Raw genomic sequence first — 13,453 nt, forward strand, 5'->3', positions numbered from 1 at the left:
ACAAGGATCCAGGCCGTGTCCAGGACAGACCGCCTTCGGGTCAAGGACCGGCTCGGTGATATCGATGACGAGCTGGTGGAGAGCGAGAGTGATCTGACCGCTGCGAGTAGCATAGCCATAACTGATGGCATCGGGGTAGATGATGGTGAAGACGTTGCCGGCGGAAGGAGTGGCAACCCAGTCCCACTGGCGCCGGTAGAGGTGGTTGAGATCGGCCTCGATCATCTCCGGGGAGGCCATCCCATCCACCACTGTGACGATCGCCTGAAGCGAGGGGGTGGGTGGAGGAATGTCGGGGGCCTTGAGGTGGAAGAACTCCAACCCCTCGATGCCATGTCCGTACATCATGAGCTCAGCCGGCACTAGACGATCCGAGCACAGCAGGGCGGGGTGGCCCGGGTCCTTGCAGATGTAGCAGCACTGGGGGTTCACGCAGTTGACTAAACAGTGGCCTGCCACACTGCAATTGAAGCAAGGAGGCGAGGAAGAGCGGACACCGGCCTAGGCGCGGTCGAGGAGCCCGGTGCGAGCGGGGGGGGGGGGGGAGCACCCAAGATGTCGCGGCCCTGTCCACGACGCTTCTTCTTCTTCTTCGGGCCTTGGCGGCCGCGAGCCGGAGCACCACCCGCAGGGACCAACGTAGATGTGAAGGCCGTGTGCGGGGGAACATACTTCCTGGCCGCGGCGGGAGGCGGAGGGGCTTGGGGCAAGGGGACGGGAGACGGGGAGCGTGCGAAGGCGAGGGGCTTCGGCCGCGACGTGGTGCCGGTGAGGGCGAGCGGTGTCGGCCACGCCAGTAACCCGCAGCACCCGGGAGGGAGTGGGACCGGCCGCGTCGGTCGGCACGTCCAGGGAAACGCCGGTCTTCCCGATGGCCATCACGAAGCTCCCACAGCTCCCTCCGGAGTTCCTCTTCATGGCGGATCGCATCGGGAGAGGGCCTAGTCAGGGAGGGGGAGACCAGTGAACTGTTGGCGGCTGGAGTCGGGAAAGGGGAAACCAGCGAGCTGGAGGCGGCTGGGAGGGGAGACGAGGCGTGCGAGAGGCCGTAGGGGGCCAAATGCCTGAGGCAGCCAGAGCGGGCCTAGGGCACAGGAGAGGCCCAGCGTGGTTGGGCTGGCCCATGCCACTCGGGACGGGCCCAGACAGCGCCAGATGCCGTTGGGACGGGCACGGGCCCAGCAAGCCGCGGCCCAGAGTTGCACAGCCCAGGGGCGGGGCAGGGTAGTCACCCGAAGAGTTTCCCCTCCACGGGCGACCGTCGTTGTCATCGCCGTCGTCGGTGCGCAGCCACTAGACGGGGCCAGCCAGGGACGACTGGAGAGCTGTAGCGGCTGAAAACGAAGAGAGGAAGAGCCGAGTGTCGCGATAAAGGGGCGGAAATGGGAGGAGCGCACAACAGCCGCAGCGAGGTCACCGGCGCGGCGAGCCGCCGGCGAGGGCGGCGCCCGCGGGGGAGACCGATCGGACGAGGACCGGCGCCAAGAATCCAGAGCCCGCCCAACCTCTAACCGGCCAACCACGCCCCAAGAGTGCTGGCAGCGGCGGCGGGCACCAGCTCCTCGCAAGGACGAGCCTTGCGGACTGGGCGGAGCGCAGCGGCCGCCGCGAGCCAGCAGCAGAGCCTCACATGAGGGAGGCTGAGCTACCGGCCACGCAGGGCGGCGCGGCTCGCCGGGGAACCAGGGATGGGAGGGCTGGACGCGCGGCGGAGGGGGTGAGAGAAGGAGGCATCAACATCGTCATCGGCCAAGTTTGCCTATCGGAGCTGCGTCAGGGCGGCGAAAGGACCAGCGGCCGGGGCCGGGGGAGGCGAAGCAGGCGACGTCGGGGGCGGCGGACACTCCAACGGGAGGGCAGGGGAGGCAAGAGCGCCGGCCGCGGGCGGGGGCGAGACGCCAGAGGCAGCGCCAGCCATGTCGTGTGTGTGTATCTGTTTTTTTTTCAATATATCCAATTTAGGCAGCATCATATTCTCATGAACTTTAGAATCATTACCGAGAAACAAAAGTATCTAGTAATTTAATTGGCGTGCGCGACCTCTAGTAATTGGTCCAGTATGTATTACGACAGGGGCTATGGGTGTAACAGTGGTATTAATGTCCTCATCACGTTATACACTTCAATGTTTTCGCGCAAAAACATTTTTTCGATAAAGGACATTTCATTGAATAGATATATCGAGGTGATACAATCGCATCGAAAGAAAGCCCGACCTCTGCATAGCTAGATGCACACAGCCAAAAAAGTCCAGAGTACCCTAAAAGCAAAAAATAATTCGATACAATGCCAATCAAAAAAAACATGTCCAACCTAAGGGGTGACAGATCCTATCCGTAGGTCACACCGTCATCCATGGGGGTAGAAAACCTCCCTGGCCGTACACTCCAGCTGTGTAGACGCCATCATAAAAAGGTCTCTGTCCTCCGGCCTCTGCAGGATAGACCAAGTACGGAGCCATCATGTACACACATGAATAACCTGCATAGGAGATTAGACACATTTGTTATTAAAAATCACATCATTTCTGATAAGCCACGGTGCCTAGTATAAGGCAGCCGCTCCCACAAGAATATGTGCAAAAACATATGAGAAAAACACTCTCCCAGTCGAAAGTATTCCTTCCGTAAACTAATATAAAAGTGTTTAGATGAGAAGTATAACCTAACCGTGGGAGTCGAAGTACTTCATCGACATGGCGAATCTTTCGGCTGATTTGACGTGATCGTCGAGGGTATATAAAGTCGTTGCCTGCACCTTAAGTGTGATCTTGGTTTGGTTGGTGCGAGATAAAAATTTGTTCTCCATATCACGTTCCTCTGCGCCTCTATCTGTTATTCTCCGCCAGTTACGTCTAATCCTAGCCACCTAGGTCAGATCATAACACAACGGACCCACGTTCCATGTCTGGCTATCACTGGATTCCGTACGCACGTACGTTCGAGCTCAGTTTACTTGTCGGATCCAGATGAGATGCCAAATTATGATCGCAGTCGCAGCTACCTCCATCCTCCACCTGTGGCGCTGTCCATGCATGCACGTTGATGGGATGCTCGCCACGCGTACCCATGCACGTTGTTGCGTGCGCTGTCATGTCGGGCGACGGGCACCCTGCCGTGGCCTCGGCATGTGCACGGGAAGGAGTTAATTACACAGAAGTATTACAATTAGGACATTGAAAGCAGATTGGTATTAAGATTGGTAATTTTTACGTGTCAGTACTAAGATAGGGGCGAGCCGTTGCAGAAAAGACTAAAAATGCGTTTTATACGTATTAACGGTGTATCTGACCGGCAGGGCCCGTCTGTCCGTGGCATATTTTTTGTAGAAAACCCCCTTACGTTGTATGTAATCACAAAAATGCCTGATTTTTTTGCGGAAAAAAAGCTCCATGAGGCATTCTTTTTTGTTCGCAATTTTCCAACACCGAATCTGGACTGATTTGAAATTTTCAAATACTTGAACAAATAAATAAAAGAAACAGAAAATCAGGCGAGGCGGGAATCGAATCTGCGACCTGCAGTGGAAAGCGCCACGCGCTAACCACCACGCCACAGCGCAGTTCGCGTTTAAACACAGGCGTTTAAACTCACTTGCTTATACCATGTCTGAAGCGCTGGGCCGGCCCACCGAGGCCTGCATTTTTTTTCCATTCGCACTTCACTGCCGCTTGTGTTGGGCTCGTTCGTTACCCCGGTTATTATTCGTTTCATTTCTCTTATGCTTTTAAAATGCGCGGTGAACTTTTTGTAATTTATGGTGAACATTTTCTAAATTTGTTATAAAAGTTTTAATGCATTTCTTATAAAAGTTGAACAGTTTTAATGCATTTCTAAAATTTATTAGATTACACAATTTTTTTAATACAGGTTGTCAACTTTTTCTTTACAAACGATTAACATTTTCTCCATTATAATAAACGTTGAACATATTTTAAATGCAAATCGAAGATTTTTGTAATATATCTTGAAGTTTTTCTTAAGATATGATGAACAGTTTACATAATGCGCGGTGAACTTTTTGTAATTTATGGTGAACATTTTCTTGATACACGATGAGTTTCAAGAACTTTTTGCCCCGGTTTCTTAATCATTCTTGCAATCAATGCATTAAAAGTTGAACATATAATTTTAAATGCATTAAATTTTAGAAACATGGCGCAGAACATGTATTAAAAATAATTGTGTAATCATAATAAATTTTAGAAATGTATTAAAACTTTTCAACTTTTATTAAAATAATCAAGTGATTCTGGAAATGCAAATTGACTTTACACAATAAGTTTTAATACATACTGAACATTTTGTGAAATACAAAAATTTCACCATGTATTAAGGAAATATTCGCCATAACAATCTTGAAACTCACCGTGTATTAATAAAATGTCACCATAAATTACAAAAAAGGTTACCACGAATTAAGTAAAATGTTCCTTATCGTAAGAAAATTGAACAACCTATAGTACAAAAATGTTCAATTTGCATTTCAAATATGTTCAACGGATATTACCAAAGTTTATTATATTAAAAAAATGTTCACCGTTTGTAAAGAAAGGTTCATCGTGCATTGAAAAATGTTCACTATAAGCAGAAAAAGTGTTCAGCGTATATTAAAAAAATGTTCACCGCGCATTCTAAAAGCATAAGAGAAATGAAACGAATAGGGGCAGCGAACGAGCCCAACACAAGCGGCAGTGAAGTGCGAATCGAAAAAAAAATGCAGGCCTCGGTGGGCCGGCCCAGCGCTTCAGACATGGTATAAGAAAGGAAACGCCTGTGTTCAAACGCGAGCTGCGCTGTGCTATGGTGGTTAGCGCGTGGCGCCCGTGCACTGTGGTCGCAGGTACGATTCCTGCCTCGCCTGATTTTTTGTTTCTTTTATTTATTTGTTCAAGTGGCGGAAAATTTCAAACCAGTCCAGATTCGGTGGTGGAAAATTGCGAACAAAAAAAATGCCTCTCATGGAGCCTTTTTCCCGCAAAAAAATGGGGCATTTTTGTGATTACATACAACGTAATTCCTTCCTCGCCTGATTTTTTGTTTCTTTTTATTTATTTGTTTAAGTGGCGGAAAATTTCAAACCAGTCCAGATTCGGTGGTGGAAAATTGCGAACAAAAAAAATGCCTCTCATGGAGCCTTTTTCCTGCAAAAAAAATGGGGCATTTTTGTGATTACATACAACGTAAGGGGGTTTTCTGCAAAAAACATGCCACGTCGACACCTGACGGGTGGACCCTGCCGGTCAGATACACCGTTAATACGTATAAAACGCACTTTTAGTTTGATTTGCAACGGCTCGCCCCTATCTTGATACTGACACGTAAAAATTACCAATCTTGATACCAATTTGTTTTCAATGCCCCAATTATGATACTTCTGTGCAATTAACTCCACGCGAAGAGACGTGGAGCGCCCTCCCGCGCGTGCAACGACGATCGACGATGTAAGTAGGTACGCAAGTACCCGGAGCGTTCCAACCGCAAGAGGTTTGGCTGTAGCTGTAGCCTGTAGCTGGACACATGGGGACGCGTATGTCCAGTCCAGCCACGCCGCCAACTCCAAGGTACTAGTAGGCGAAGCTGCCGTGCATGCGCAGTCAGATAAGGTATGGTACGTGATCCGTTTGAGTCGTCCGTACCTTTCCATGGAGCATACGTACATAGTTTATCCCGTCGGCGCATACGCAGGCAGGCATGCATGTAGGAGTATTTGTGGGGTTTGTTAAATGGAGCAGGGGATCCTTTGGGATCATCTCGGATTCTAAACAAACTTTTTGCCAGATACAGTACATACTGGTTGCTGGACTGATATATACGACGTGTGACGATTGATTCAGCGAGGCTGGCTGCTAACCATCAGAGATTGAGATTGGGAGAGATTTTGTTTGCTGTCTTGTCCTTCCTAGCACCTACCTCAGGGAAGGGGTACGTGTCTCTCTCCATCCAAACAACCAGGGCACTGGTACTACTCTAATTATGTTATTAATCAGTGCTGTTTCATTTCTAGGCACGGGCTGATTGCCTGCCTCGCTGCTACAAAGTGCTGCTGCACATAGACATGGTTGCCTCATCTTGGAAGTTACATCAAACTGGGTCTTGCAGCTTCTCGCCATATCCTTTCTTTCCTTACGATGTCACGCCACAAGACTAGTATCTTTCATCCAGCAGCATCACGAATCCCTTTCATCTGCAGACACATTCAAGACGTACTCCCAGTCCCAGATATTATTCATACAAGAGTTCTGTGCTTCGATTTGTCACAGCTAGCGATGGCAATAACGATGAAGCAACCTTCCATGTGTCATACTCATCTGAACCCAACACACTCTTGAGAAACTGAATACAAATATGGGGGATCCTGCCTGCCTGCTTCGGATTGCAGAAACATGCCTCGACACTAGAGAAATTTCCACGCACTTGTGTTGTTTTGTTTGCTCTGTTCATACTCTCATCTGAACCCAACAGACTCTTGAGCGTGCATCTCACTCTGCTGCCCATGAGGGGGAGCCCATCTAATTTCAGTTACGAACAAACAGGATGCTCTCTCGTCTGTCGCCAACGGCACAACAAAACAGATAAGCAACAGCTTGTCTGGATGAGATTCTTGGTGTCCACTCCTCTCTTAATCAACCAATTGCTTCAGCCTCTCCCATATAAAATACAGGTACAGCCCCAAGGCTTCACCACCAACAGCCTACAATTCTCTCCCATTACTACCATACACAAGAAAACATCACCAAACCTTCAGTCCTCAACAATGGCTTGCCATCTACGGTCGGCGAGCACGCCCTCCAGCCCTCGCTCCAACAACACACAAGTCGAGCAGCAGCTCCAGAGCCTCAGCTCAACCGTCTCTTCGCCCTCGGCGACCATCGATACCATGTGCCATGGTTTGAGGAGGCTGGCAGACATCTACGGCGGCATCGAGAAGATGATCTGCACACCAAGCAGCCAAGCCAGCCTTTGCCACACCCTGCAAAGGGTGGCAGTGGAGGCAGAGCTCGGACGGTCCCTCGTCGTGCTCGACCTCTGCAACGCCATGCAGGAGACCTTCATGGAATTGAAGATGACTGTCCAAGAGCTATTGTTGGTTCTCAAGAGAGGAGAAGAGACGTCGGCTCAAGTCAAGGCGTACGTCAGGCTAGCCAAGAAAGCACAAAAGCAGTTCAAGAAGATTAGCAAGAAGACTGCTTCCGACAAGAATGATTCTAGGATGGTGATGCTAATGGCAGAAGCGAGAGAGATCACCATCTCACTGCTCGAATCCACATCCTCAATCTTGTCGAAGCAAATTGAGGTACCCAAGTGTTCGCTTGTCTCCAAAACATTGCACAAGAGCAAAGCTGTCTGCGAAGAGGAGCAACTGCGGGCATTAGAGCGCAGTATCGGAGATCTTGAGAGCGGAGTGGAGCTTCTGTACAGGAGATTGATCCAGAACAGAGTTTCTCTTCTCAACGCTCTTAGTTTGTAGATACCTTGAGCTCTAGTTCCCTGCGGTTGGCATCCACCTTTTAAAGGATTAGTCAATCATCATGACGACAATTTTGGTAGTATGTAGAATTGTGGATATATGCATAAAGTTCACTTAACCGTGAAGCAAAGCGAAACATTTTTGGAAATTTCATATTTTTTGAAACTTATCATTTATTCTGATTAACCGACTGTTTCTTAAACAGACAAGTGACTAGCTGACTTGGTTTCTCATAACTGGAAGAAAAGGTCTCTCTCCTCAAACATACTGTCTATTTACAAGCAACAGAACAATTAATAACATAGAATTTGGGGCATTCCTGTTATATAAAATGTTGTCTAGTTTACGATTTTACTCTAGCGATGTTACAAGAAGTAATGGTGTCTCTAATGGCCTATTGGTCTCAGGTAATTATTTGCCAAGGGTCATATTAGTCAGAGTCACAGGTGCCTCAAGCTCTAGCATGCTGAAACAAGCCAGGTCGAATCCACGACCTATAACCTTGTGATTATGCATTATCATTACCGAGGGGAATAATACCTAATGAAACTGATAAAGGGCAGCCCCAGTGCATGTAGCTCCCGTTTGCGCGGGGTCTGGGGAAGGGTCCGACCTAATGAAACTGATGACTAACAATAATCAGGCCAACACATGCACCAATAATACTGATCAAAACAAATCCACTGAAGATCCTTAATTCTTATCATGTTGTTGTACCTTCCCTTCTGCTTCCAAATGATACAATGAACTTCACGTTTTTATCACTGTACTGGTTATGTTCAAAAAATTTGGAAGCATACACCATGAAGTAATATGTGCAACCAGAAGTCGACCAAACCAACGTCACTTGTGCATTTTTAGTTTTTGCGACCATAACTTTTCAAACATTTCGTTACATTCTTATTATTACATTTCTCGTTTATGCTTATCATGCGTCATAAGTAATTTTCATTCAGACTATAGCCTCAGACAGCCACAGCCAGATGAAATTTAATATGAAAATAAGATACGCGTTGGTTGTGTCAAGAATCTGTGTGCACTTAACATGGTTGTCCTTGCTGTGGATAGCTGAGACACGCGAGCGCTGCTGCACAAGCAGAAGACCTCATCCTAATGTTGAAAAATTAGCGCTGCTGCACAACCAGATGAATTATTCCTCGCAGCAACAGAAAACCTGCATTTTATTTCCTTGGATAATACTACTTCATGATCATATATCGAGATCCGAAATCAAACGAAGCACCCGTGCACTGCACTGTGTTATCAATAACCAAGACATGCCAGCCATATATGCTAACTCTCCTATGGAGGTTAGCAGATGAGATTCTCGCTGTCGGCTGCTCCTTTCATCGTGCCATTGCTACTGCCTCTCTGATATATATACAGGGAGAACCCCAAGGCTTCAGCACCAACACACTGCCTACCAAAAAACAGCAACAAAGCTTCAATCTCCAAGCATGGCTTACCACCTACGATCGGCAAGCACGCCTTCGAGCCCTCCCTCAAACAAAGCGGAAGTCGAGGAGCAGTTCCAGAGCCTGAGCACAACCATCTCTTCGCCCTCGGCGACCATCGATACAATGTGTGATGGCTTGAGGAGGCTCGGTGACATCTACAGCTGCATCGAGAAGATGATGTGCACACCAAGCAGCCAAGTCAGCCTTTGCCAGACCCTTCAAAGGGCGGCAGTGGAGGCGGAGCTTGGACAGTCCCTCGTCGTGCTCGACCTCTGCAACGGCATGCGGGAGAGCTTCATGGTATTGAAGATGACTGTCCAAGAGCTACTGCTGGTTCTTAGGAGAGGAGAGGATATGTCTTCTCAAGTCAAGGCATATGTCAGGCTAGCAAACAAGGTCCAAAAACAGTTCAAGAAGATCAGCAAGAAGAATGCTTCCGACAAGAAAGACTGTAGGGTGGTGATGCTACTGGCAGAAGCGAGAGAGATCACCATTTCACTGCTCGAATCCACATCCTCAATCTTGTCGAAGCAAGTTCAGATGCCCAAGTGGTCTCTTGCCTCCAAAACATTCCAGAAGAGCAAAGTTGTGTGCCAAGAGGAGCAATTGCAGGCATTGGAGCACAGTATTGGAGATCTTGAGAGCGGAGTGGAACTTCTCTACAGCAGATTGATCCAGAACAGAGTTTCTCTTCTGAATGTTCTTAGCTCATAGATACCCTGAGCTCTAGTTCCATGCGGTTGGCATCCACCTTTTAAAGGATTAGTCAATCATCCTAACAGTTTTGCAGTATGTATGCTTGTGGATATGTATAGGAAGTTCACTGAACCGGAAAGCAAAGAAAACAATTTTGTCATTTTCATTTCCCTGAATTTTTTCATTTCAGCTAAACTCTAATATTATTCACATCGTTAGGTGCCTAGGTACAACTATTTCAGTAGAATGTGTGTTAGATAGAAATGATATTTATCATAGTAGACCCCACCTTTATGAAGACTTTTTGAGTATAAGATTACGGGTAGAGACAACACATAAATAAATTCTGGCACGGCGAGCTAAAAGACCGGATAAGCCTAAATGTTAACTTCAGTTGACACGCCACCATATCTTTTCATATCCATGCTAAAAGAACTGCACCTAGTTGCACAGATCTCTGGAAAAGAAAGTAGCGATGATGATGTTTCTAGAGATGCACCGATTAGACTTTTGTTGCTTCATATTTTGGCGATAAGGGGAATTTTGTGTACCCCAAAAGACCAAGGCAGTCTGGGCATGCAAGATTTAGATGTTCAAAATAAATGCATGCTTAGTAAATGGCTGTGTAAATTGCTTCCAGAGAATGGGGTCCGTCAAATCGCTTCTTCAGAACAAATACTTGTAGACCCCATCCAACTCTTATACTCCATTGTAATAACTCAATATCGATACACTGTAAGTGCGATATAGGACTATTACCCATGTCGGGGGCTGAAGCTGGGAAACCTCCATATATCTCTTTTGTCTCCGACAAGATTCCCTCGAGCTCTGAACTCCCTCTCTGTATTGTCTTCCATGATCTTTAGACACAATGGACGCGCCGACTGGTCGAGCTCCAACATACCCAATGAGCGGGATGACCACCCGCGCCAAAGGAAAACCACCACGGCAGAGGCCGAGAGTAAGAAGGCCAAAGAGGAGGGTAGAGGGGTGGCGGTAGGGTTTGTTGGGCTGTGTCTTACCTGTATTTCAGTGTGTGTGTGTGTGCGCGCGCTTATGGCCCATGTGGCCCATGTGGCCCATGTGGCCCATGTAACCCTGCAGCCTATATATGTGCTGCCCCCTTGTACAGGAAACCCTAACTCCAATAGAATACAATACCAGGCCATCTTTCTATCCCAGCCGCCACCCCTCTCTCCCCTGATTCTACATGGTATCAGAGCTTGGGTTCCCAATCCCAGCAGTGGTGATGGTGGTTGGCTGGTTGTGCTTGCTGGCGATTGTCTGAGAGGAGAAGGCTTGTGTGGAAGAAGGAGAGGTGGAATCCCAGATCTGAGGGGAGGAGGTAGTAGAGAGGTGAAAGTGGGGAGCAGTGGTTGCTGGAGGTTGCTAGTGGTGTGATTCAAGATTGGAAAGATGGGGGACAACCAGGGGTTGGTAAAGGCGTTGGAGAAGCTAGCTGAGCTCATCACTGTCAAGGCAGAGGGTGTGGCTTCCCCAGGTGCGCTTGTTCCTCAGCCTGAGGTGATACAGAAAATAGAACTGATGCCAAATGAAATCAAGATGGAAGGGGTCACAAACTACCTAAGCTGGTCCAGAAGGGCATTGCTAATATTGAGGACAAAGGGGCTGGAAGGCTATGTCAGAGGGGAAGTAGATGAACCGGCGAACAGGGCAAGTGAAGAGTGGAAGAAGTGGAGTGTCATTGACTCTCTGGTGGTGGCATGGCTGCTGAACTCCTTGACCCCATCCATTGCAGCAGCCGTGGAGACTCTTCCCCATGCAGCAGAGGTATGGAAAACCCTGGAAACATTGTACTCCGGGAAAGGGAACATAATGCTTATGGCGCAGATTGAGGATAGAGTAAATGAGCTAAAACAAGAGGATAAGTCGGTGATGGAGTATGTAGCAGAATTGCAGCATTTGTGGGCTGACTTAGACCACTATGATCCACTGGAGTTACCACATTCAGAATGTATAGTTGCTACTAAGAAGTGGGTAGAGCGTAGGAGAGTGATGAAATTCTTGAAGGGACTTAGCTCAGAATTTGAAGGAAGGCGTGCTGGGTTGTTTCATCAGCCAAAGCTCCCCTCGCTTGAGGAGGCAGTTGCAGCAATGGCACAGGAGGAGGTCAGGTTGAAGTTGACCAGGACTCGAGAAGCGAATGCATCTCGCTCAGCATTTACTGTGTCTGAATGGAAGGAGACAAGAGAGTGCTTCAACTGTGGAGAGAAAGGTCACATAAGCATCAATTGCACAGCACAACGCAGAGAAATACGTGGTAGGGGAAGAGGTTACAGCCGAGGTGGATACCGGGGAGTTAGAGGTAGAGGTAACTCGAGGGGTTCGAATTATTCCAGTGGCTTCAAAGCAAACTTGGCTAACTTGGCAACGCAAGAAGAAGGGACGTCAACAACCTCTCAAGGGGAGTCGAAGAGTAGAAGCCAGGAGGACAACACCTTCGGGAACTTTGCCCACTTTGTCTACACAGGGGAAGGTAACTTTGCAAATGCATCTATATCCACACATGATTTCCTTCCAGATTGGATATTAGATTCTGGAGCATCCAAGCATGTTGCGGGTACCTCAACTGAGTTTGAATCATATACTCAGTACCCAATTACACATTGTGAAACAATACAAACTGCTGATGGCACCTCACAACCGATTAAAGGAGTTGGATCAGTTCAATGTACACCCACTATTAAATTATCTGATGTATTACATGTTCCAGCTTTTCCTGTGAACTTGCTTTCTCTAAGTGCTTTGATTGATCAGATAGATTGCCGAATAACTCTTGATAAGAAAATATGTTTGATTCAGGAGAGGATGACTGGAAGGAAACTTGGGACAGGAACCAGGCGTAGTGGATTGTGGTATATGGATCGTGATGTGTCTAGGTCTGGTGCTAGTCCTATTTTGGCTGTACTAGTTGGAGTAAGTGAGACAAGGCGATGATCCATCACTGTCGCATGGGGCATATGGCTTTTGATAAGATGAGTAAGATGTTTCCTGATGTAATGCGTGGAGTAGACAAGAGTAAGCTTGTGTGTGATGCATGTGAATATGCAAAGCACACAAGAATCTCATATTTGAGTAAGGGGCTAAGGAGTATATCCCCGTTTATGATGATTCACTCTGATGTGTGGACATGTCCTGTTGTTTCTGTTAGTGGAATGAAATATTTTGTGACATTTATAGACTGCCACACTCGCATGACTTGGGTGTACCTCATGCGACATAAAGATGAGGTATTCCAATGTTTTCAGGAGTTTTATGCCTATGTGCGAAACCAATTCAATGTGCAGGTGCAGGTGATCAGATCTGACAATGGAACTGAATATGTAAACAAGCAATTTGAAGGTTTCCTGTCAGCACAAGGCATAATGCACCAAACATCATGTCCAGATACCCCTGCTCAGAATGGTGTTGCAGAAAGGAAAAACTGACACATTTTAGAAGTGGCTCGATCACTTATGTTCACCATGAATGTGCCAAAATTCTTGTGGAGTGAAGCTGTCATGACTGCAACGTTCCTGATCAACCGGATGCCTTCAAAAATGCTTGGTATGAAGTCCCCATGTGAGATGCTATTTGGGGAGAACAAATTCTCAGTTCCTCCGAAGTTATTTGGGTGCACCTGCTTCGTTAGAGATCACAGACCAGCAGTGGGAAAGCTGGATCCACGAGCTGTAAAATGCATATTTGTTGGATATCCTACAGGGCAGCGAGGCTATAAGTGTTGGAGTCCTGCTGAAAGGCGCACATTTGTAAGTATGGATGTCACCTTTCGAGAATCTGAGCCTTTCTATGGTGAGAAGACAGATCTC

General features: G+C 47.6%; 2 protein-coding genes across 2 annotated transcripts; both read left to right on the forward strand.

Moving 5' to 3' along the window:
* The first annotated feature begins 5,724 nt into the window (after positions 1–5,724).
* Positions 5,725–8,345, forward strand: LOC123159860 (uncharacterized). Its single transcript, XM_044577673.1, has one exon. It carries the CDS (start codon positions 6,496–6,498, stop codon positions 7,468–7,470), a length of 975 nt encoding a protein of 324 aa, XP_044433608.1. The 5' UTR covers positions 5,725–6,495; the 3' UTR covers positions 7,471–8,345.
* A 130-nt stretch (positions 8,346–8,475) lies between these two features.
* On the forward strand, positions 8,476–9,783 carry LOC123159861 (uncharacterized). The gene has a single exon (XM_044577674.1). It carries the CDS (start codon positions 8,928–8,930, stop codon positions 9,639–9,641), a length of 714 nt encoding a protein of 237 aa, XP_044433609.1. The 5' UTR covers positions 8,476–8,927; the 3' UTR covers positions 9,642–9,783.
* Positions 9,784–13,453: the final 3,670 nt, after the last annotated feature.

This window comes from Triticum aestivum, chromosome 7B (genome assembly GCF_018294505.1).
Source record: "Triticum aestivum cultivar Chinese Spring chromosome 7B, IWGSC CS RefSeq v2.1, whole genome shotgun sequence".
Taxonomy (NCBI): Eukaryota; Viridiplantae; Streptophyta; class Magnoliopsida; order Poales; family Poaceae; genus Triticum; species Triticum aestivum.

What these genes read in the sequence shown, in the direction of transcription:
- LOC123159861 (XM_044577674.1), top strand. Translation starts at nt 8,928, where the DNA reads ATGGCTTACCACCTACGATCGGCAAGCACGCCTTCGAGCCCTCCCTCA.
- LOC123159860 (XM_044577673.1), top strand. Translation starts at nt 6,496, where the DNA reads ATGAGGGGGAGCCCATCTAATTTCAGTTACGAACAAACAGGATGCTCT.